We start from the raw sequence: 26695 nt of genomic DNA on the forward strand, positions 1-26695 counted from the left end.
GTCCCACTTATTGAAGCCCCTCTGTTTCCCCAGTATGCCAAATTGTGCAGTGTTTCATAGCGAAGTGGCCTGTGTAAGTTTATCCCACTAGCCCAGATTTTTCAGTATGGGTGTGTGTGACTGCTATTAAGCACGGGAAGGACGTATTGCGTCGCCCTCTAAAGATGGCCATTTGGTGGCTTACCGCTTGCATGACCTGCCTATCCATGCAGTAAACTGGCTCCTCCTCTGGGAAATGGACCCAGTGAAAAATAACAATGAGTTGCACCACCCAATAATATTTCTGTATGTCAGGGAAAGCGAAGCCTCCCTCATACTAGCTCCTCATCATTTTTTTAAGGACAATCCACGCTGCCCCCCATCTCAGTGCAATTTACGAGTTTCACTTTCGACCACCTGAAAGTAGGATGCTGGACATGGGTATGGTGTATTCTGGAGGACATATAAAAAGTGGGGCAGAGCCACAATTTTGAATAGGGCAGCTTTCCCCAAGAGCGAGAGAGGAAGGGCTCTCTAATGTTGTCTGTCTCTCCAGAGATGGGTAAGTGGAGGCTCAAATTTTTGTGTGAAGACCCCTGCATCTTCAGTGATGTATATCCTTAAGTAGCGGAACCCATCCCCAGCGATGCTAACTGCACAGTCTCAGGGTAGACGTGGTGTAGTCCCATGTAGAAGATAAATCAGCACTTGTTCCAATTGATGATATACCCGGAGTACCAACGGAACAGGGTGAGGCTCAGGCACAGCCGGCACAGGTAAAAGAGGTGGGGCGGGTGGGGGCGGGGCAGATGGGGATTGAAGTGGACTGAGAATGGGTTAGGGAAAGTAAAATAAAAAAAGAAATACAACCACTTAGCTTGCATTCGCCGCTTCCCCCACTCGAAAATATGGCGAGCGCAAGGTAAGTAATTTTATTTATTTTTTATTTTTTATTTTACTTTACCTATCTCTTCATTTGTATCCCCATCTGTCCATTGCTCGAAAAGTGTTAACCTGAAGATCTGTCTCAGGAAGGAGAACCACATCTGGAGAATGTCACTTAAGGTATTGTAGTACCGACCCAGATTTACTTTTGTCCCCCAACCCGCTGACATTCCAGGAGAGCACCTGAAAGCTAGGAGTCGCTAGTGTAGTGGTCATTGACATGGGGAAGTGAAGATCAACCCACGCAGGAGGCGGGGTCATTGGTGGGGGAAACCGAGTTGCATCCGTGTGTAAGTGTAAAAGAGCTGTGTGTCAACAACATAAAAGCCAAGAAAATGAACACCCCCAACAAACCCCACAGTCCCTGCAAGGTGGACCTAAAACTGCCCATCCCCCAACTCTGCAGAGCACCAGTCATCCCAATACAACATGTTTAACAGTAGGTGGCTGGGGGTATTCTTGCTATGATAGGGCAGGGGCACCAATGGTCCATGCTGGGTCCCTGGGACTTGGTGGGTCCGCTCCCCCGAGAAGTAGTTGGGAAGGCCACAAGCCTGCAGATGCTTCAGAACTAAGTCTTTAACTAATAGGTCCACCACCTGTCCCTCCGCCCGCTCAGGCACCCCAACAATGTGAATATTGTTGCGCCTTGAGTGCCCTTTGTAGTTCTCAAAGCAAGCCTCCAGGGCAGCAGTAGTGGCTTGTAGTTCAGTGACCCGTGTTTTCAAGGCATTTATATCAACCTTGAGGGCAGCCGTAGTGTCATCCACTTCCTTTACACTACTGACCATATTGTGTAGATCGGCTCTCACCAACGCTACTTCTGTTATGACAGAGTCAATTCTTGCTTTGAGGGAAGAGCACACCGCCTGAATTGCTGCCATTATATCATGTAGTGTGAGCGATTCATTCCCTGTGGATAAAAAGTTAGTCTGGTCCGGCCCGTCTGGTTTCCCCCATTGCGGATGGCTCCGTACGGAGCATGTATTTACTCAACTTGGTCTGGTGCACCCCTTGACTTCCTTTTCCCCCTGTCATTGTCCGTGAGCCGTTCTCGGGGCTCTACGCTGTGGCTGCTTCTGGGCCAGGTAGAAGGGGAAGAGAGGAGAGGACGACAACCGCCCCCTACCAAGGGGAGAAGCTATCACCCTGCGGCCTTTCAGATTTCTAGCTGATTTCCCCACTCCTCCTCCAGCCTTTGTAGCTGTGTAGTGAGTGCCACTCAGTGATGGTAAGCAGCAGCAATCACAGGGGAAAGGCAGGCAGTCAGCCTGGCACCCCCGGGTTAGCGTCACTGCAGGTATATCAGGGATTCTCCAGGCAAATGAATATGAGACTGCACACCACTCAGCAGAGCCATCCCTCATTCCACAACTATGGATGGGTGCCAGCATTCTCCAGCAAGGAATGGGGGCCACACAGGGATGTCATTCAAATAGCCCTTGGTTGGCCTCCCCCGACTTGATGCAGGAAGTGGGGCTCTTCCAAGGGGCAGCCCGCGCACTCCCTATAGGCTCACACATCTCTCATATCTTCTGGACTAAACTTGATCTCAGGGGTCGCGCCTCCCCTCCACTGCAGGACAGGAAGATGAAAGCACAGGGGTTGCCGCGGCGCCACCACCACCAAGAGCAAAGGTGCACTAACTCGTGGCGCAGGCCTCCCGGGCACTGAGACCACCCACTGTCACCTCTCTGGCAAAAAGACTGCCCGGTGCGCCCCAATCTCTGGATGTCACAGTGCAGTTCTGATGGGTGATGGCAAGTCCTAGAGCTCCAGGGCAGCGGTATCGGGGAGCCCAGCCCCTGTATAACATCCTCGCCTCCTCGTCAGTGGGTCGCACAGCAGCCCAGCCCACAGGCTAGGCTGGAGCTGCGTTGCGCCGGTCAGGCCTTGTCGCGGCAGTTGCCCTAGGGTCGCGCAGGAAACCTATAATTATTGCATTGACATCTCTGTCACAAACTGCGAATAGCACGTAGATTAGCTTGCCATGGAGGATGGATGTTTAACAGATTAATGAGGAATGAGATGTTTGGCCGAAGCCGCTCTAGAAAACTGCCATCTTCCTTTGTGGTTGGCCAAGCCCCCCTAGGAGTCTTAGCTGAAAGAATTGGACATTGTCAAAACACAAGAACAACTTGCTGATTTTCTTAAAACAGCCCAGGATGAGCAAAAAGAGGAGAGATACCAAAAGATGGGGGTAGTAGAAAGAAAGAAAAATGTAGTAATCTCAGGTGAGAAAGATGACAGGCCCTTCCAATTAAATGTTGCATAACATAGGATCATTAGAGATGGTACTGTGGCTGATAACACACAAAGTGCACTGTAAGGGAACATTATTGCCACTGGTTATTCTTACCACTGCTGTATAAATATTCAGACATATTTCTCTTCAAAACATTCCTTTAGTCTTCATTAAATTGACAAAACCTCTGTATAAAGCAAATGATCAATAGGTTTTCACTTTACACTCTACAGATCCCTAACATTGAAGAACATGTAATGGTATGTTATCAAATTGCCCACTTCTATTGTCTTGCATGGATTCAAGTTAATTATAGATTCAGTTGCGGTGATACTTACTGGGTCTCCTGGTATGCCTCTCTCCCCTGGTAGACCAGTCTTTCCTGTTTCACCCTAGAAAAGAATTAGTAATAAAGCTTAAAATAATGTTGCTGCTGTGACTGACAAACAAATACTTTGGCAGACCAAAAACTAGAAAGCTGTTCCTACAGAGTGCATTTTGAACTATTCTCTTTTGTGGCTGAGAAGAATCTCATTAGCCTTAAAGACCGTTTTGGAGAACTGTGCATTCTAGGGGGATAAGAGATCTGAAGTGACATCCCCAGTAAATAGTAACTTCTCATGTTGAGCAAACTTAATGACAGTTTTGACCACTACACATTTGGACATGTTTTGACTGCCAAATGTCATAGAGACATATTCCTGAATGTTAGTGGGTTTATCAAAAGAAGGTAATTTCCCTTACTCAATTATATACATTGCTACACACGATACGAATGGGTTAGAGAGAGATCGCTTGGCATTAGAGAAAGAATATCTCCATAATAGGGCTTACTTATTAAGCATATAAGGAAGGTTTTATGGTTAAGAAATGCCAATCATGGTTTTAGGTTACAGGAATTGTCTGATGATTTCAGAAGTGATTGAGTTCAGCAGGATTGACATGAACAACTTTTCCTAGATATAGATGTACTTTGGAAAAATATTTAAATAAAACCATCCTTTGTATAATATTATTAGGTAATCAATATCTGCCTTATGTATTTGAAAGAGAAGGCAATAAGGAGATGTGTCTTGAATTCAGAGAATATCTACCCAAAACGATTTTCAATATCAGACAAAATTTGTCACAATTAAGGAAAATTTGATTTGTGGGAAAGGCATTTTGCATGATTAGGAGAAATTTCTCAACAATAGAGAATAATTTGAAGGATGGTCCTTCGCTATCTTAGCTTTCTCATGGTAAGAGAGAACTGAACATGTGCGGCATTGATGCACAATTGTTTGGTTTGATACCATAGGTCAAAAGGTGATTTCATAGAATTTTTTTATATATCTTAAGAGGCCTCATCCATGGTTAGCAAGGATTCCATCGAGAATATATAATTAGAAAGATTGCCCATGGTTCAGAAACATTTGAATCATATAGTACATTTTAAATCTTAAAGGTAGCATACACCAGGTACATCTCATCATTTTCAGCAATTGTATTTATTTTTTTACACAACAAAATATCAAATGGTTAAGATGAATGACTACTGTTTACATTTATCGTCCATTTATAGGCAATATTTTGCATAGTAAGGGCAAGAATATGTTGCTTATAATTAAATAATTTCTTAAAGGAGAAATGCGCCACATATGTTCTAGTCTTTGTCAGGACTTATTTGAAAAATATATTTTTTTTTATATGGGAACCTCAATTATTAGAAGAGATTTGCAGTTGTTTAATGGATATTAAGCATGTAAAAGAAGCATTTACAAAGATAAGGAGAATGTTAGAGTTACCATGAATTGTGTTTTATAAATCATAATTGGAGATTCCGTCATGGAGGTGGTAAACTCTTTCACTGCAAAAACAGGTATACAGGTATACATGGCATAGCACAACCTCCAGGTTATATAACTTTAACGGAGATTAGATATAAAAAATCTGCTCTTTTGGTACATTAATCATTGTTGGCAAAATAGGCGCTCTCATGGTCAAGATTTTTTTTAAAGTAGTAAGAAATATTGATTGACAAAATAATACTCCATGATTGGGAGACACATATCATTGGTAGGGAAGATTTATCATGGAAAAGATGGAAAATATATAATAATGAAGGATTTCTATCATAAATTAGAAACAGCCTGATGCAGCTAGAAAAGATTATATGTGATCTGGAAAGACTTAAGAAAACATTAGTCATTAAAAGGTGTCTCTTTAAAAAATCTTTAGATTTTGTCAGATTTTCGAATTCATTCTTTTAAAATTGAGCCTTTTGTGTCTACTTCAATTGTCTAAGTATAACAGGAATGGTTCGGTTATAAAGTAACTTTTATAAAGAAGTAGTGTCTTTTAGTGAAATTCAATTATAATTTATGATTTAAGAAGAGGATCTCACTTTGTCTGAAATTGAGTGGAGTTTTAATATAAAGGGCCATTTGCTAAGGGGCAAGGAGGCTCTCAAGGTGACCATCAACTCTGTTGGTATCAAACATATGTTTTACATTTAACCCATACATATAAATCACTCACCTCATAGCCTGGATCTCCGGAAGGGCCAGGAGGACCTCTTTCAGGCTAAAAAACATTAAAATCAGCAATTACAACATGTACACCATTTAGATATGCAACAATATGTAAGATCACATGACCACAGAATGTAGACAGGACATGTGGATAGTCTTGAAGAAAAATGGGAAAATGTAAGCAAACTAAGCTGTATCCACAAATGAAAATAAACAAAAAAAGGCATATCACATTCTGCAAGAGATGGATACAAGCAATGTGAACCAAAAAAGCCTAAATATATTTACAGAAATGTATATGCTGCATGTACACATAGACCAAGCATACATGCAAGCAGAAAGGCTCCCAATGTGTATGGATAGTCAATGATACCTCATGTTCAAACAGACTCAAAAACATTTACAGATAAGCATATGCGACACATGCACATAAAGATCACCCTAACTTACACAAGGTGCCAGCGGTCTTCTATTTTGTTGAGTTAGCCACTTAAATATGAAATATCTATGCTGGCACTGCCAGGGTCCATAGAGGAAATATCTTGTAAAACTATTTAAATGGTAAATGATTCTTTAATAGATAGAATTCATGCTAAATGTTTATAAATTACAACTTTTCAGAACGTAAGAAGGTTCTGGCCCGCTATTTGATCCTCAGACATAATCATCTCAATTACACCAGTGTCTATGATGAGCTCATAGGACACAGTATCTCATGCAATTTTTTATCATAATTCAGCACAAACAGAAAGTTTCACCTGAATTAGGATTACATGAGCTTGACATTAGCACATACAGGAGCTTTTCCTTGCTCAAATTTCGCCAGCTAAAATCTGGCTACATGTGCGCTGGGCGAAATTGCAACATTCTGCATTGCGTATCTTGGAATGGCGAAAAATGCAATACTACTGCGTTATGCACATTTTGGCGAGGTAATACTGCACCCAGTTAATATTGGACCCTGCAGTTTTACTATTTAGCATGTATGCTATTACCATTCAAATACCTTTCCCTTGCTAAAGAAGGTGTAAACGTCATTACTCTGAATAAGTGCATGGTGTGGATGAAATACAAGACTGAGGATGCTATGGGACCCATGTATGAAAATGTCATTTTGCGATTACCAAATAGAGGTTTTTAATAAATTGATATTTGGAAACTGCAAAATGCAATGTCAGAAAACAGATAGGAAAAAGAGATTCTCTAATTGCGATTCCTTAAAGATCACCAACGCAATTAAGGATTCACTATTTGTAATTGCAACTTCATTCGTTGCTATGGGCCTCAAGGCCCGTAGGTGAGAATGGTCTTGTATTACCAAATTGGTAATCGCAAATTAGGTAATGCAAAGGCAAGTGTGCGTGGGATCCTAAGGCCTCACTGAAGCGACCCCCCGAAAAAACTGCATAGGTAAGGCACACACATACCCTTGGGGCATGTGTGCACTACATGGCACTTTAAAAATAGCAGTTTTGTGCATTTTTAAAGCTTGCACATGGGTACCATCATCTTGAAGTTGATGGTAATAGCATTTCCTAAATACACATTTGGCATTTAGGAAAGGCTTCTTACATGTGCATTAGGGATTTGCTAATTGTGATTGCCTATTTGCATTGATAATTTAGATAATCGCTAAAAATTGCGATTACCTAAATTTCGAATGCCAAAGCCTTTCACACATAAGGAAAGGCCATTTAGCTTTCGCAAACGGCTGAATTTTGCGGTTTGCACTGTTTGCAAATTCAAATTGTTTCATTCATTTGGCTCTATATTTTCAAGAGCAAATGTGCAATATTTATTAATCCAGGCTCACTGTTAGAGTCCACTTATGGTCCCAAAGTGGTCCATTTGTGAAAAAATTAAAAGGGAGACTGTAGTTTTACCACGACCCTTTAGATCTAAGCAGGAAACGTATATGAACAAACTGTGCAGAAAAGGGCCGGTGCTACTATCAGTAAATCAAAACTATACAACCCTCAAACAGTGCATCGATTCTCCAGAGATACTGTGTCAATAAAACACCTAAGAACACAAAATACCATCAAAAGATGAACATACCTAAATATACGTACATGGCTACCATACACATTCCAGCAAAGACAAACACAATAAAAGTACTTAAACAGACACCCACAAATATAGCTTCACATGACTGTTGCACATATATTTAACAAGGCTTTATTTCACTTACCTGACATTCAAAAGAGCAGCACTAGAATGAGGGGAGAACGGAAAAGAAAGCTGTTAATAATATTTTACAATCAGAACATTTACAAGCCAAAATTATTGTGATGGAATATACGCAAACAAGGGCTGGAGATCTGAGTGGTGCATACATAATCTTCAACAAATGGTGAATATAACAACCCTACCAGCTTTTACTTTTGTGTGAGTAATGAGCAATACCAACTAGAACCTGTCTCTTGCCAATAATTAGGGGTGGGCGGTAAACACTGCTCCACCAGCGGAGTTTGTGGAGTTTTGCCCAGTACCGCTCTGCTTGGAGCACAGAGTTCTGCAAAAATTCAGCCAACCGCCGAGTGGTGAAGTTTTTCTCATCACGTCTCGCCAATGTTAAGTTGGCAAGCCCAAGCGAGAAATAATGGGTATTAGACCACCTCCCTGCAAGATTTCTCAATGTGGGTGGTCGCGGCAGGTCACATTGAGAAAGTTGCCACTCGCATTGTGAAACCTGCTGCTCGAGTAGAAAATCTGCTTGTGCGGCAGAAAGAACCAGCGCATGGTGTGTGGTGCCATTCGCACTGATTTAACAGCTCAGGATAAGCTCCTGCTGCTAAAAAATCAACAGGAGCAGCACTACAGACTTGAATTCCGATGCTCGCTGAACTTCACTGAATCTCACAGAGCTTTTAGATAACTCCATGAAATTCTGAGAAGTAAAACTCCACGAGCTCTGCCCACCCCTGCCAATGATGCTCCCAACTGGAATTCTATTCTAAACTATGGAACTCCCAGATGGAATGATTCTTTGAAGGCAGAATCTATCCTGTATGGGTCAATGGAGGTAGGGGAGACAGTGCTATGTGCCTGATTTTCAAGATAACAACAGGAGATAAACTTACGTATACTTCTGATACATTTATAGATTTATTTCTTTTTGGGTGTTTTTTCTGAATCAGACTCCAGTGGACCTATGTTGGGCAATTCAACTCAACACCAGAACCCAACAGTATGGACTGGCTCATCCAAGCAGAATAAAACCTTACTAAGGAGCAACACGGACAGATATAATCACCCTACACGGAATGCCATCTGCAGGAAGAACCACGCTGAAAACAATGGCTGTCCAAACAGAATGGCATATGTACATATGCATAGGAACATTTTCTACATAATTATATTTCCAATCAGTTCCACTCTTAAAAGACTGCTGTTTCAAAAGAAACAGGGCTGACAAACATACAGAGAGCCATCCTATAAGCGATGACACTCATAATCGGATGTACTCTTCTGCAATGCAATCCTGAGCAATGAAACCCCCAAGTAAAATTCAAGAGGAGCTTCACTGTTAGTAAGGACACTCATAATGAGAACCTCTGAAAGGAACTGGAACTGCAAAACTTCTGCACTCCATAAGGTGCGATACTCTAAATCAGAACCATGTTCTATGATATGACATTCCTAGGGAGACCCACTCCAAGGAATGACACTTCCAAGCTTTGCCAGACTCTAAGGAGTAGAACAAGCATTCTCCAAGCATTATTATTGCCAAGAAAACCCTAAGCAATGGCACCTGAACACAACCACTCGCCAAATAAGCCATGAGCTCACATTTGGATTCCACTATTACAAAGGGGGGATCTAAAAATCTTTTCATAGATAGAGCTGCTACATACACAGTGTTATTCAAAGTTAAGAGAGAGATGGTTGCATGCACATGTCTAACCCATCATTTAACTAAATATATAGATTAAGGGATGGACAATAAAGTGGAGGAATACTCAAGTATATCAAACGATTTAAGAACCAGAGAAACTTACCACTTGTTCCACATTTGTTTTCTAAAATAAATAAACAGAGAAGATACATTAACGTGGTATATTTTTCAAGGAGGCAAAGAGTAAATAAGTTACAACCAGAAAGATTGCAGATGTATCAGTATCTAATGAGATGGTATCTTAATGTAAGCAGTACTTTAAAAGAAGAGTATCGGCCTATGTAATTCATGAATACATTTAAAGTGAGCAGTAGGTATGAAAATAAAGGGTCCAAAGGTAGAGGAAAGCAAATGCCTAGATAAAAGAACTTGCAAGGAATAAGGGAAGGAAAAATCAAAAGACGTCTGGAGTAAGTGTAAAGCAAAACAGTTAAGGAAGGGTGGCCAAGAAAGAAGCAAATCAAGTAAGAAGTTATGAAGAGACTAGATTTGGAATGAAGACTGGTCAAACTTGAAAACGAAGGAAGATTGAGAGGAGGGATGCGACTGAGAGATGGAAAGAGTATGGAAAGAGAGAAAGTGACCCATAGGGATTATCAGAGATACTTACAATAGTGTCAATAATGGTGTTGATCGTGTATTGAATGTCATCCTTTGACAGTCCGACTGAGCTGGTGGCTGTGAAGTTGCGCCGATGGCTAGGATCAGTTGCAATGACATTCAGGCGAGACTCCTGCAATAGTGTAAACATAGAGTGAAGTGAGGCACAGTCATGTGAGGGACCTTTGTTTAGAGAGGTGTCAGTTTTAGGACTGGTGCTGCACAATTCTATGCAAGAACAATAGCAAGGACTGGTATTTACCATGAATGTCTCACACAGAGCCCCAAGGGGTAAGTAGTTTGGGAGCTAGTTTGAATCTGGCGATGAAGGACATCCACGAGAAGTTTGTTGCTCTTCTGTCTACCATATTTAGATTCCATTCAACGTACACAGTCTGATAGGGCGGACAGGACTTCCAGCCATTTTTGGCAGATGGCTTGCATACGTCAAACTTTAAATAACCCCCTTACACTGGTGTCACACACTCAATTCTGGTGCCATGAGAAGTACTTTAGGGTATAGTAAAAGGAGTGTTGTTGCAATTAGTGCAGCAACGAATACTACTGGGCTCAGTCTTCTGAGTGGAGACCCTCTGGAGCCGCCTCCTAGGCTGGAATTTCATGGAGCTTCTCCAGCATCAGTGCCAGAACACTTGGCCCATGTATGGTCTATTAGCAGGGGAGGCAGTACAGGGATTACTGTCAGATATCAGGATTAGGTACCTAAACTGATGTCACACAAGAGTATAAAGTTTAGTGTCTTACTTGGAGCCCTACAGGGTCAGTAATAGTACCGATGCCCCATGAAGGAGCCCAGGAGCTAGTGTTAGACCCTGCAATAATTTTAAACTAGGTTTTGAACACAGAAATACCAATTAACACTAATATTATGCATGCATTTCCTCATGAGCCCTACCAGGTGATTTGGTGAAATAGCCACTGAGAAGACTCGGATGCCCAGGAACTTGGCTTCATTGGCAGCATCTTCCAGCCCTCCACATGGCTCTTTGTAGCCCTCCAGGGGGTGACCGTCCGTCACTATGATCAGGTACTTGTTTTCCCTCATGTGTGAACCTCTAGAACAGTGCACAGGCAGAGTTATTTATGCTTTACAGGCACATTTTTGTTTGCTTAAGGCTTGTTGTTCCTCCCTTAGACCCTTACTGTATCGTTATGTGTGACTAGCTCTACTTCTTTGCCTATTGTCTCTCTTTCTCTCTTTCTCTCTCGATCTCCCCATCTTTATTATTTTTATCCGATTCTATCTCCACCTGTTTGTGTTGTCTCTCTCTATTCAGCTTTTCCCTTGATTTATTTCAGTCTTAATCTTGTCTTGATTCCAGTTGTGCGCACCTTTTTCTGTATCTCTTGTTACACCTCCTTTATATCTTCACTCTATGCATTGCTCTTCCTACTTTCACGTTTGCATACACTATTATGCACACACATGTACACATGTACACATGCCACACATGCACTAACACCACACATCCCTTTCTATCTAGTGTTTTTCTTCCCACTCTATATATGCATTTCTGAGCCTCTCTCTTGCTTCCTTTTGCACCATCACTCAGAAGTTCCTATGACTGACCCCACCACCCTTTCCCACTACTCCTATTCTATCAGTATTTACTGGTCAGTCACCCATGCCTTACTGTGCCCTTGACCTTCTACCACACGTTTCTACCCTACTCTGTCCCATCCCTGCTCTTCCCTCTATGCTACTCGTTTTGCTCCAGTGCCTGTTTTCTCCTCCCTCCCTCTACCTTGAAGTGCTGGGATTGGCGAGTACTGACCCGATCAAGATCTCCTCGATGCCTCTCTTGATGGCGCAGTCGGTGTGAGTGCCTTTCCCGATGTAGTTGACATCCTCTACTCTCTTTTTCAATTCACTCTGTCCGTCGGGCATCCGCGTCAGCCCCTGGATCAGTATCACCTCGTCACTGTAGTGCAGCGCTCCTGCGTTCCACACCAGGTTGCGATCACATCGGTAGTACCTGCCATTGGATAAAGACTTGAGGTTAGAGCCTGCTTGCCAATCACCCATGCATACAAGTCAGATCATGTATTTCACTAAATAGCGGACAAGGATCATGGGTGACCTCCCAGGAAACAGCGAGAGGCGTAGGGGAGGGATATCAGCCATCCCTCAAAAAACAGCGCCATATGGTACATGCGATTTAACAATTTAACAAGGAACTGGAGTCAGAGGTAACCTGCACTTTTACAATGAACTGGGTATGGGGAGGCTACCTTGTGCTAAAAAAGAAGGATACTAACGAATACTACGCCAAGCCGCGGCTACCTACCACTAAAATTACAACAAGTTTACCTCTCCAGTGTAATCATGGAATACCATAGCCTTATAGCCCGCCGTAGAGGGCTATACCAGCTATTAAAGGCCCTCTCCAGCGTGGCTCGGAGGGGGACTTTAATAGCCAGTATAGCCAAGCTACAAAGGGCTATAAGGCTACTAGAACATTCTGCCACTAGAGGGTAGAATTTTCTAACAAACAAGAACAAAGTCTTAAGGGAGCGTGAGGGGATTGGAATCCCCTCAGGCTCCTTGAAGCCTTTGTTCACAGCCAGAGCTGTGAACAAAGAAACATTGGTATGTTGGAGCTCCAGGTTTATACCAGCCATTATAAGCCCAGAGCAATCCATTGTTTTCAATGGAGCTCCCAACATTCGAATCTTCTAATATAGCCTTATAGCCCGCTGTAGAGGGCTATACCGGCTATTAAAGGCCCTCTCCAGCGTTAAAGTCCCCGAGCCGAAGGCGAGGGCCTTTAACAAGGGAGAGGGACTTTAATAGCGGTATAGCCCATCTACCAAGGGCTATTAGGCTATTAGAACGTTCTGTCACTAGAGGACAGAATGTTCTAACAAAAAAAACAAAGCCTTTTGGAAGCGTGAGGGGATTGGAATCCTCTCAGGCTCCCTGAAGCCTTTGTTCACAGCCAGAGCTGTGAACAAAGAAACATTGGAATGTTGGAGCTCCAGGCTTATACCAGCCATTATAAGCCCAGAGCACTCCATTGTTTTCAATGGAGCGCCCAACATTCCAATGTTCTAATTGGTGGTAATCGAGGAACAATAGTTTAGATTTTGCTCTCCCTTCAACAAAGAATTAAGTTCGACTCAGCAAAGAATTGGCTTAGAAATTACCACCCCATTGAAGATCTGCAAGGAGGGGATACCTGCCCTTTAAACTTGGGCAGGGAGTAGAGTTAATTAGTTCTTCAATGAAGAATCAGGTTTGCTGATAGGCCATCATTCAACAAAGTACAAAGATCATAGGCTCATTCATCCAGAAAGAGTCAAATACTACCTGGAATTCCATGATGGAACCCAGAGTTGGAGGTACTGGGATCCACCTTTACTTAATGCCTTGGGGAAGCTTTCCTTCACTGGAAGCCACAGACGGTGCTACTTCCTGCTGCAGGGGCACAACAACCAGGCTTTGATGGCTATCCACAGAACACCTAACCCTTAATGCACCAGATAAAACACCCAGTACCAATTTGAGGAGATACAACACTGAATACAAGCTTCTCCCATACAGAGAGCCCTGTATCAATAAGTGTGTAGTACAATACCCAGAACGATCAAAAAGCATACACAGAAAATATGCATTACAGGAGAAGATAGGAATTTACAGGAGTCTCTACAAACATGCTATAGTGTAATGCTGAATACGACATACAGCCGAAACATTACTCGGTATTAATACAACAAGATATATGAACCAGTATAAATACTATAAGAGACAGAGGCCTATATGAATTACATGATACAAAACCCAGTCAGTCCGTGACGGTGTACAATACCCAGAATAATCAAAGGGTGATAAAAACACTGGTCACAAGCAGATACAAGACCCAATGTAAACAAGACCCAACATAAACATGACTACACACAATTCCTAGGGTGAAAATGGCAAAACCAAAGACATACAATGCAGTCACCAGACCCAGAGTAAAAATAATGTGATGCAGTATCCATTGTTAACATGATAAGGTGCAACAGTAGCATGAAGACGCGAAGGGACAAGGCCTACAACTAACATGATGAGGTGAAAGACCCAACATGAACATGGTGAGCTACAAAACCCAGTATGACCACGACACTATACAAAGACATGCCAATGGATATCACCAGACACTTGTCCAAGAATAAACATGATGGGCCACAGAATGCAGAACAAACATCACGAGGAAAAAATCCCATTTGGAACTGGGCATGAAATAAGAACGAGAAAGAAAGCTATGAGATACAAACCCAATATAATGGCGGGATGCAAACCCCAGTTTGAATGTGATTAGAGACAACCCCCCAAAAAACACAATGCAATGCAGCAACCAGCATGGCCACAATCACCACCCGTCACATTAATGCTCCGTTATTAAAGGGAACCCCGGGTGAGCAAATCAGTTAGCAGCATATTATACATCGATTAGCTTTGACTCATGATAGATAAAGGTATGGCCCTTGAAGGATGTTGTAAGACTGTGATCTTTCCTATTGGCAAATTGGCAACAGTATCCACGACTGAAGCTACAAAATGACCCACTCAGAGGATAAAGGTCTTACATTCATTCTTGTTTAGTCTACTATAATGCATGCAAAGAATCTTAATGTGTCTATCAAGACGTTTTCACATTATCACCAGAAGTCATTTAGGTAACACCTTCAAATCATGTGTATGCTGATTTGATATCCTTCTTGTCTTGCAAAATCACTTTGCTACTGCTTATAAGTTCCCAACACGCCTCACTCCAGCAGAACATCAGTACTTAAGTGCCTACAGTGGGCAAGATTTCACCCTCACCGATGATACCAACACATAACTTAGAACTGTATTCTTCACTGAGAAAGCCTTGCAAAAATCATTAAACTTCACCAAGTGGCCTTTATGTCTGCCATCACCAAGTCTGTCAGTGTTTCCCTACAGCCAACAGATGTAACTCAGAAGCTTACATATGCCTTTGTCACTCCACTACAAAAATAAAACTCCTCAAAACCTGCATTTCTGCAAAACTTCAGGTCAATTTCTAACCTCTTGCCTGGTTCACTATCGGCATATTAAGGTTTGAAAAGGCACCTGCCTAAATATTGTGCTAAAAGGGATATTGTGATTGACTAAATGGATATTGTGATAGATAGCAAGTGGGTATAGGTAAGTATAGTTTTGCTATACTAAACAGCCTTCTACGTATCTTGCAGATTTATATCTACATGGTAGGTAGCTGTGCAGTTATGCACACTAAAGAATAGTAAATATATATATAAATATATATATATATTAATTGCCGCACTAAACCCACTCCCTTTCAAATGTGAGATTATTCCTCACCCAACAAAGCCTTCTTTGGAATTGAGGATTTTCCATGGCCGTTCCTGTCAAATAGCATCACGCAGATGAAACTCAGTCCCTTCCTCTTCGACTCTAACTGAAATCACTTTTGGTGTTCTCGATTGATCATTTTTGACCATTAGTTGTCATTATTGGCAGCACTCAAGGGCCTATTCACAAAGAATAATCTACATTTGTAGATTTTCTGCTAGTAAATTTATTTGTACGCTTTACTGCTTTGGGCTATTCATAAAATTCAAGTGAAAACTACTCAAAAGTCTAGACTTATATGTCTTCCCCCCCTGCAACAGGGGGAGGAGTCAAATGTATGAGTGTTAGGTTACCACTGCCAAAGGAGAACAGTAGTAAGACCAGCACCACACATGGCCAACAACTTATACTACAACACAGTTCCACAGAAAATAATGTTGGTAGGGACTTAAAATAAAACCGTAGGAAATAATGTGGAATATAAATACATTGTTTAAAATAAGTAAAAATATAAACAGTTTAAATTTAAAATTTACAAAATCATCTGAAATAAAAACGTATTTTTATTCTTTTGTTAACATATTTTAATAACATTCTTTCAATTTAAATATTTATGTAACATAATTTTCATTACAATGTAGTTACATTGATTTCAATTAATTCTATACACCACTCTTAATAATTATTAATAAGCAATAAAAAAAATCTTTTTACTTTAGGTGGGATTTTTTTCATTTAAACTTCAAAAAATAATGGTATTTTAATTTAATATATTTTATATCATTAAATATTTCATTTAAGTGTAAGTTAATAGTGGATAATGGATGTTATCCAGACAGGTGATCAATGGAAATTTTCGAAACTAGTAAATACTGTCAGCCTAGGGGTCTTACCTTGTATGATTGTGGAAAATACCTGTATAGCTTATGGTCTACCTGTTATGCAGGTTCCTCCCTTTCCACACATCAATGATGAAAAAAAGAATTACACTGGTTTTCATCCAAAGAATTTCAATTCACGATTGTACTAATGAAACTGAGTAGAGCTGCAGGCCCAGATAATATCCTGGCCATAATTATCAAGTCTAATAGCGGCTGGTGTGTAAGCATGTTTAGGCACTGGTTAGATAGTTAAACCTGGGATCTTTTTGGATACATGTATGGACTCTGTGGTAAACCCCATTCTTAAAAAGGTGACAGAAGCCTGCCATCAAACTGTAGACCAATAAGTCTGCTAGATGTTTGCGAGGTAGTATTTAGAAAATATACATTGTACCCCCTAGAGAAATAGGTTTGTCTAAAAGTCTTCTTCCCATCAAACAAGGCAAGTATCGGGAGGGTCACTTCATAACTAATCACTGTTTCGCTCTGTGGGCATTATTAAGAAATCCTTGGATGTACCATCCCGCCTTCAGCATAGTGGAAAGAGGACAATGATTATGTCATTTCAAATGTCATCAGTGATGTCATAAATTATGTCATAGAACATCATGAGTGATGTAATATGTGAAGTCAGAAGCAGTGCATGGAGGGGTCACAAGTTTGCTCTGTTAAGTGTATTTGGTGAATTTCTGTGTTTTTTAGGGTCAAAATGTTACTGTCCTCGCTGACATATTCACCTCTATTTATAACGCTACTTCAACCTTTGGTTTTTTCAGTGCATATATATGAACCATTTGGGTTTGTTACGGTGGCACTGACTTAGCGCAAGCACTTTTCATAGACATTTTTGTATATTCTAGGCCCACTTGGGCTGAATTGTCTAATATTGCACACAGGTATAAGCAAATGACCTGTAACTTGTGAATACACAATTTAGGTAATTTAAAGGCATGGAGCTATGTTGACTGAATTATGACTTGGTTTGATGTATATATTATGCTATGCACACACTTGTCGATATTCAGTATTTTTTTATCTGGCTCTTTTTACATTTGTTTATATTTACATATTTATTGCCTTTTTAAATATTTATAGGTATTTATAATATTTAGAGATTTGTGCCTTTACCTATTTCAATTATATACATTTATAATGTGTATATATATATATATATAAAATCATGGTTTTGCATTGACTCTTTTATGTTTATGATGACATTTCTGTCACGTTATTTATTTATATATATATATATATATATATATATATATATATATATATATATATATATATATATATATATATATATATATATATATATATATATAGTAGCTCCAATTCCTCCAAAGAATACCCAGCCGGGCCAATCAGAAGAATACAGCACTGTCGGGATTTAGTAGTTTAACAGCACGGATTTATTTCTCAAAACAAACGCGTTTCGGGAAAGGTTCCCTTCGTCAGTGTTTACATCGGAACGTTTTGCGCGGCATCATTTTATAATTGCATTCTGGGTAGTTACAACAGAAATAGGACCAATGTGGTCTTCATTATAACGCGCCATATTTGAACGTGCAATATATATACATGCAGAAGGAATTTCTCCTCCATATAACAAATCGAGCCATGTATTGGCAATGCCTGCAAGGAAAAAACAACAACCATTGCTTATTACAAATACAAATCGCAGTGAATCGGCAAAGCAGGCATTATGAACAGTTATATCCATGTTCTCTATTCCTCACATTTTCCTGTATACAATTGTACCAAGAAACGATGTTCCTCCCATTAGGACATCGTGTTAGTCGAACGGTATCGTTCACGTATCGTAATTCTATTTAACTTTATCTTGCCGTGTATCGGCAATTGCAGCCCTATGGGCCGCAAAAAGATCCTGGAACAATAATCAATCTGCGGTTTACTGTTTAATGTGTCCCTGCCAACTGAGATACGTTGGCAGTACCATTAATCCAGTGAAACTGAGGGTGCTAGAGCATATGCGGGCAATCGCGAATAGAGACTTGTCCTATCCGGTTGCCCGACATTTTGCCATAAAACATAATAGCAATAGGGACCTTCTTAGGTTCTTTTGCTTAGATTGTGTGCCTGAAAATCCACGAGGAGGAAACAAATTATCCGTGCTGTTAAACTACTAAATCCCGAGAGTGCTGTATTCTTCTGATTGGCCCGGCTGGGTATTCTTTGGAGGAATTGGAGCTACTCTTTGTATCGCGGGACACCACCGCGTTTACAGCACCCGCTACTGGAGTGACTCGTGTTATTGGTCTCCAAACCCGACTGTATAGAAAACCAACGGCGGGTAATGCCGTGCTACACGCGGCAAGCTACCATCCTAGGAGTCTAATAAAAAACGTACCCTATGGTGAATACTTACGCCTCAAAAGAAACTGCACAGCAGAGAAAGATTTTCAGAATGCCAAACAAGATGCAAAGAGTAGGTTCCTGGCTAGGGGCTACTCGAAAGGCATTTTACAACAAGCAGATGTCAAGACATCAGCTATAAATAGGAGGGATCTCCTAGTTGTGCAGGAGGCTAAACCAGAAGATGATCAGGCAAGAATGATCACCACATTTAACAACAAATCCGGTGATCTGGTCCACTCTTTCAAGAAGAACTGGCATATCTTACATACAGATAACATCTTAAGAAAACATCTTTCAGATAAACCGATGATTACATACCGTCGGGGCCAGTCTCTCTCTGATCATTTAATTCATAGCCATTTCTCCCCACAGACTAAAACCCCAGCTACCCATAGTATACAGGGCTTCTACCCATGCATGCGCTGTAAAGCCTGTAAGTACAGCAAGAAAACAAAAGAATATCCAGGAAGGACAGGAGATGAGACACAGACTAGAAAAACAATCAAACATCTCAATTGCAACTCAGAATACACCATCTATTTTTTAGAGTGCCCCTGCCATAAGCGATATATAGGCAGTACAATAAACCCCACCAAGTTGAGGATCCTTGAACATATGAGGGCCATCGCTAATAAGGACAAAACATATCCGGTAGCCCGCCACTTTGCTAAGTTCCATGGCAGCAACAGGGATCTTCTCAGATTTTACGGCATAGATCAAATTAGTAGCTCAGAACTCGGGGGCACAGGGAAAAGGCACTCCGTATCGCAGAATCTAGATACATCATTGATCTGAAAACTATGACACCATGGGGTCTTAATAATGATGAAGAAATGTGGGTACATCTCTACATAGCGATTAGTTGCTCTCCTTCTGAAAAAACATGGATATTAATAACAACAGATATCGGGACTGTACAAATACAACTCCTTAGAATTGTGACAGAGCACCATGTTTATGATAAAAAAAAAAAAATTCATACACATTAGCAAAAAAGTAGCCCATTCAGGGCGTAATAATGGGTCCCACAGTTAGTAATGGAGGGAACGTCACCCCCAAAAAAGAATAATAAGGGGATACACCCCGTGATGTGAAAAAAAGAAAAAAACAATGTTGCAAACAAATTGTGTAAGCTTGAAACGAAACGAAGGGACAATGCGAAAGAATAATGTGATGAATTGTAAAAGATGGAACTTGCACTAGAATATTGATATGTTTGTTGCTGTCACGGTTTTTAATTTGCACTTAAGCACTTTATATTCGCCTTTATAAACAATGGAATGGATGGTAAATAAGACACTTCAAAATGGCCACCAAGCTTACGAAAATAATTGACCGTCATTTATGTTGTTGAACATGTACAATGCATGGTGGGGTTTAAAATGGCGACTTTTGTAAGGCACAAACTGACACTGACGAAGCTCAAAGCGAAACGCGTCTGTCAAGGGTGAAGGGGTCTGGAAATAAACACTTTTGTAATCGGATATCCGTGTGCTTGCCATTAATCGACCGAGAATTGGTGGATTGTGTGACTATATATATATATATATATATATATATATCTCGTTTCACAAAGTGATCCAGCAGAACATGAGAGCGCTCAACAGCGTGTGCTGCGCTCAGGGGTCGGATCCAGACCCATATATTAATTTTTTGCGCAAAAGGAGCTGCAGCTCCTTTTGCGCAAAAAAAAAAAAAAAAAAAAAAAAATATATATATATATATATATATATATATATATATATATATATATATATATATATCTGCTCCAAAAAGTCCCAGAACGCAATCATGCGGAAATAAGGTAGCAGCACTCCCAGGGTTATGCTCACAATATTTATTCAAAACTTGACCTGGGAGTGCTGCTACCTTATTTCCGCATGATTGCGGTCTGGGAGTTTTTGGAGCAGATATTGATGTCGGGCGCACCCCCGACAAAGCAGGCACCAGCCTTCGAGTGCGGCAGGCAGGTGTAATTGGAGCAGATATATATATATATATATATATATATATATATATATATATATATATATATATATATATATATATATATATATATATATATATATATATATTTTTTTTTTTTTCAAATATCTCATACCACTGTGTAGACAAAACGGGCACTGACACTGCAGTTTACTCTAAGTTATCTGTGCAATTTGGGAATGGCAATCTGCTTACTATTTCATGGGGTGGTGTCTGTCTGTCGTTAAACCCCATCTTAACCCTACCTTGACCCCTCTTTGCTCCTACCTAAACCCCACCTATTTTGTAGTATGCATGCCCTATTTTTCAACCACTTCCCTGGTCTCCCACAGATTTACTGCTAAGGGGCCGATTACGATGTCATTTGGAAACAGTTCAGAATAAATCGGTCTCGGAATCCTTTCCGAATTAATCGGGTCCTGCGAGTCCGGACGACCGATTACAATGCTTCCCAACAGCATTCGGTGGGACTCGCATTGAAAAAAGGGGTGGTTGAGGAAAACCATTGCACCCTGTGGTGGGCACCCCATGGTGCCAACCACATTGTGCATGGTCGGGAAGGGGGGTCCCTTGGGTACCCCCACGGGCCCCATTTGGATGCCTCCAGGTGAAGGTGGGCCCACAACGGTCCACCAAAGACAGATTCCCACGGCTTTTTCATGTTGGGTAGACCGAATCGGAATGGCTGTCCGAATCGGTCATCATAATCGCTCATCCGGAAATCGTGTCCATGTAGCTGTACGATTCGGCTCCGAAAGACTCGGTCTGTCTGAATGCCTTTTGGAACGGATTTCTACTGCCTGTACAGTTTACGGGCATCATAATGGGTCTGTGGGAAATGTATACGATTCGTTTAGAAACTAGGGTTCCTAATCGGACTCTGCAATACCGAATCCCATCCGGAGCCTTTCCGAATGACATTGTAATCGGCCCCTAAGTGGTAAACTTATATGTGTGAGGATCTCCCCACTTAAAAGACAGGAAAGCTGGAGGTGGAGATTTACACTTGCAGGTTTGTATTAATAGTTTTATTTTGTAGTACTTTAATAGTCTGTTGTAAAACCACTAAACATATTACAAAATAGTTTGTTCTTAAGTAATACATTTATTGTTTAGTTATTAAAAACCTTAACAATTTTGAGATAATAAGCATGGTACAGCAGGTTTCATAATTAAAGATCGGAGAGCATATCATAAAAGCATTGATTCCTTGTGTCAAGATAGTCAGAACAATATACAATGATTGTTATCAGGACAGTAAAAAGACGAAGTCTTCAATCTTGAGATCGGGCATAAAATATTTGTTTCGAGCTAACTAGATGTATGAAATTTCAGCTGTAATTAACTAAATGTTTCTAATTTAGGCAGTTCATTCAATGTGCAAAGTGAGCAATGTAGATACTGGGATAATAGACTAAAACCCTAAGTGCATTGCGAGCTAAAGTTGTCAGACAATATTCAGTCTTGCATAGCACCATAACAAATGCATCCTCTAAGAGTTGGTTCAGTGTGCAGGTAGTAGCAAGGTAAGTACGAACTCCATTCTTGGTTTTAAAGTTTTTTTAAAGTGCGTGGTGTTGCTGGCATGTAAAGTGCATAGTGCATTATAAATTATGGTGAATTACTTTAATAATCTGGTTAAATAAAAGCCATAGCAATGGGATATCAAATTTTAAAGTTGTATGTTTACCGAAAAGGGGAATAAGAAAAGGGATAGGGTACAGGGAAACATGATTCAGTGCTTTAAAAGTCCAGACTTATATCTCTGTAGAGGTAGAAGACAATACTGTACACAATTGTTCTCTAGACAGCCGGGATGGTGTTATACTGATGGCCGTGTCTACAGCTTTTGGTGCCGGGTCTTGATCATTCCGATATCCGAAGTGACTGCATCAAAGCCCAAATATGAGGAACATGAGGCTCAGAGGTACCAAGCGACAGAGGGGGCAGCTTGTTATTAGGCCCCTCTGTATCTGAAACATGGATTTCATATGCGTGCTAAACTTAAGTCAAATCGATGCTAGAAAATAAGGATGAATCAAATACTCATTCTGCGAAATAATGACTTCCCATATGGGATTATTAACAAGTGGCTACGTCTTAGCACAATAAAATAGAAGATCCCAGTGTGCTCCCATTTGGATGCATTTCTATGTTGGGTGCTCCCCAAGCTCCCTCAGGTGAGCTTCGAAACCTGTGGCAATCTTCAGCAAAGACCTAGCTCTCATACCACAAATAAACAACATGAAAAAATATATTTGTTTTTTATCCTAGTTCCGTGGAATTCATCTATTGTTGTACTCTTGCCTCTTAAGTTGGTGTTGTCCTTACCGTTTGGTATGCGTTGACTATTATAATAGAACTTACTTGAATCTCTCCACCAACCAATCCACAAGATCCAATAGACTGATGTTCCAGACAACTTTTCTAAACTGTCACACCTATATGAAAATAAATAAGGTTGTCTTTCCAGGCCCACCTCTCATTAATTCTGTGGACACTCAAACAGTTTGGGAGAAGAAATTTTCAACTTTGTGCTTCACTCCTCTAGAACTCCCTATTAATGCCCTAAATCTGGAGACGGCCTTTGGAAAGTGTTGTAAAATGCATGAAGATTGGCTCTTCCACCAAGCAAACAGACTTAATCTAACTTAAGCTGCCTGATTTCTTTGCACCTTTGCCCCTTCCTCTACCCCTTGAACATTATGAAGCATCTGTCCAGATATTATGGAATATTTGTCCAAAATCTGCAGGACAAAATAATGAACATAAAAACGCATGTTCCATTCCAGCTATAAATTAAGCCTGAGTGGAGTTGCAAAAAAAAACTATGCCGCGCTACGCGGTGCTCCGCAAGCGGTGGAGTGTGCTAGATAAATGCAGTTTGCAGTGATTTTCAGCACCAAGTGCTTGTCTGCACCGTGCAATCATCTTGAACAGCACCATGCACATCGTTAACGGGGGCTGCTTCCTTTCTGCCGCTCAAGTAGATTATTTACTCGAGTGGCAGCTTTCTCAAAGCAAACGGACGGTTTCTAAACAAGGGCGGACGCGACCACTCGCAATGAGAAATCTGACCTCCTGCTTTGAGAAATCTCGCCGGGAGGCCGATTTTCCATGCTCGCGCTAACCAACTTGGCGTTGACGATCGCGAAAGAGGAAAAATCTCACCGGGAGGTGGATTTTCCTCGCTCGCACTCGCCAACTTGATGTTGACTCCGCTACGCAGACCAGAGTTTTTTGGATCTCCGCAAGCTCCACGTAACGTGGAGTGTGGAAAACTACGCAAACTTCCAGAGCGGAGCGGCGTTCACTGCCCAGACTTACTATAAATATTCATCAGCTACAAAAACCTAAAATTAACATCATGAGACAAAAAAAGCCAGTATGAACTTGTTGTAATAAAAAACCTGTGTGAACATGACAAGATGCAAGGCCAAGTATGAAAATGTTAAAAAATGCGATATCTTTTTCAATCAGCATAAGACACAATCCAGAGTATGAGCACGATGATGAAAAAACCTAAATAATGCACTCAATATTTATGAAGATAATCTATGAATCTTGTAGTGATGAGACAAAAATCAACACCTTAGGCATTGTTTATTTTGTCACTGGACAATTTCTTATCCATCCATTGCTGGTTCCTGCACATGTGTATATAGTGCTCTCAGCCTGATGGGACCCAGACTCAATACATGATTCAGCTGAAATCTGGGCATCCTAACAGTGTTGGGGTTTTAATGGAAACTGTAGGGTCACAAGTGTAACCAGTGGCAATAGCTAAATTAACTTCACCTAATTGGAAGGTATTTCTAATTAACAGCTGTAATCATCCATATTTATGTTTTTGCCATCTTATTAGTATTTATCCATATTTATTTTGTGTTTTAAGAATAAATGGAACTGTAACATTGTATATATCTACATTTATTTAACTCTTGAACGTGCACTCATACATGGATGCTGGTCTCGATTTAGCAAAGTAAGCAGCCAAGCATAACAAAACAGGTACATATTAGCGTTATGCTACAAATATATGTTAACATATGCCTTTTTAATGGAATCTCATCCTGTTTTTGAACTCTCCATGCTGTCTATCTGCTCAACTTTTGCCTAGACTTCATGAAAGACAGCATGGTGAGTACCTCACAACAAGCACCATTTTCAGTATTTTTCCACTTTTAAAAATAAATGCAGACAGGAAACACATTGTTTTGTGTCTGTATTTATCTGTAAAAATCAGTAAAAACAGAAAACCAGAAGCCTTAAATATAGGCAGGAGTAGATCCCAATAACATTTAACGTATGTTAACCCTAACTATACTATTTTGTATGTATGTTCAGCTCTGCTATACAAAAATATTTTCCTTCAGATCTTGTCATTTGCTGAATTCATCATGAGAGCTGAGATTGTCACTGCACTCAATTATATCGGTTCTCTTAGCATGAGAATGAAGATTGTATCAAATTGAATTTGAGAAATGAACATGTTATCCCTGCAGACAATGTATTTTATTCTTGTGGATATCCTTATCTTGGGGATGAATATTCTGTAGAATTTAACTTAGAAGATAACTAGTTATTCCTACTAACAACATATTATACTACTTTATATGACTGCGACCTTGATGGACATTTTCTTCGTAACATTTGTTGCATGAACAGGACGATTGATTCTTTAACCGTGAAGCAGCGACTCTTGTCACGAGAGACATGTTGGCTGTTTGTTTGTCGAGAATTGTTTTTGTTAGGTTATGAAACATCTAGATCAAAATGTATGGAGCTTCATGAATAAAACTGACTTCTTTATTTAAAAAATAGGTAGATAGATATTAAGAATTACAATTGTGTTGTTCCAATCTATCAGTCAGTTTGCTGTTATCAAAAATGTGAAAGGTACTCAGTCTTTTGGGGAATGTGCCTTCTTTTGCTTCGATTAGTGATCTATGTGAATCACATCAATAAACTTCTGTATCTGTTTTCTATCCCTAATTTCAATTATGGCACATTTATTTGTGGGTTTTTTGGACTCTCTTCATATTTGTAAGTTTGGCTCATAAAATCATTACTGTTTCTCATAAATGTTCCCAAAATAAGAGCACCATGCTGGTAGAAAACATTGGCAGAAGTGGGCCACTGAACTCACTCACATAATGGTTAACATTGTGTATTGCATCATACCAGTGCTTGTGATCCCTTTTTCTTTTCACATGAAGATTCTGAAGTCAGTTCCATGAGCTGTAACCACGCTCATCATTATCTTAGAGGTCATAATTTGCAAAATTAGAGCATCCAGTCAGCTGTTCAGGACCAGAGCTGGATGCCATCTTTGTGAGGGCTTTCAAGAATTTTGTAAGTCACTTTTACAGCAAATAATAAAACAGATAATCTTCTAATTCCATCAGGACCTACTGTATAAGTGTTTACACTTCCTCATGGACATCTTCTTCCCGGGGTTGCCAGGGGCATGCCAGTGCTCATTGCTTCCTATTGGCTAGTGAGCCCTCCTCTCAAGGCAGGTAGGTTATGGTTAGGATTAGTGTTAGTGTTAGATAAAGGATTAGGTTGTGGCCTGGTTTTATGTCAGGGTTGGGGTGAGACTTTGGGTTAATGTTAGGTTTGGAGTGGTGCTTAGTTTGAGGGAGAGGATGAGGCTTTGGATTATGAATATGTTTAGGGGTAGCATTGTAGGTAAAATAGGATTCAATTTAGGGATATGTTAAGGTTAGGTTTCAGTACATGGTTAGAATCTGGATTAGTGTTTGGAGTAAAGTTGAACCTATCTCCCTTGTGTTGTAATGATAGAGCATTCTATTCCTCTTCCATCGCCCAGAAGGCTATACCTCTTCCCTATAAGAGGTAGCCGAGATGCTAAAGTGTATGCGACCTTTACCTGGATGTTAACTGGTCGATGAAGCT

At 40.5% G+C, this 26695-nt stretch overlaps 1 protein-coding gene across 1 annotated transcript in view; it reads right to left on the reverse strand.

The window, feature by feature from the left end:
- Positions 1–26695, reverse strand: part of COL6A1 (collagen type VI alpha 1 chain) — a 94502-nt gene that overhangs the window by 61577 nt on the left and 6230 nt on the right. The window contains exons 3-10 of the mRNA XM_078681450.1: positions 26670–26695; positions 11977–12177; positions 11097–11256; positions 10191–10313; positions 9684–9704; positions 7874–7894; positions 5690–5734; positions 3508–3561 (exon numbers count right to left, since the gene is read on the reverse strand). The exon at positions 26670–26695 is cut by the window's right edge and continues 104 nt beyond it. Of these exons, the coding sequence (XP_078537576.1) occupies positions 3508–3561; positions 5690–5734; positions 7874–7894; positions 9684–9704; positions 10191–10313; positions 11097–11256; positions 11977–12177; positions 26670–26695 (651 nt within the window). The remainder of the gene's footprint in view (positions 1–3507; positions 3562–5689; positions 5735–7873; positions 7895–9683; positions 9705–10190; positions 10314–11096; positions 11257–11976; positions 12178–26669) is intronic.

The sequence above is a fragment of the Lissotriton helveticus genome, chromosome 3_1 (genome assembly GCF_964261635.1).
Source record: "Lissotriton helveticus chromosome 3_1, aLisHel1.1, whole genome shotgun sequence".
NCBI lineage: Eukaryota > Metazoa > Chordata > Amphibia > Caudata > Salamandridae > Lissotriton > Lissotriton helveticus.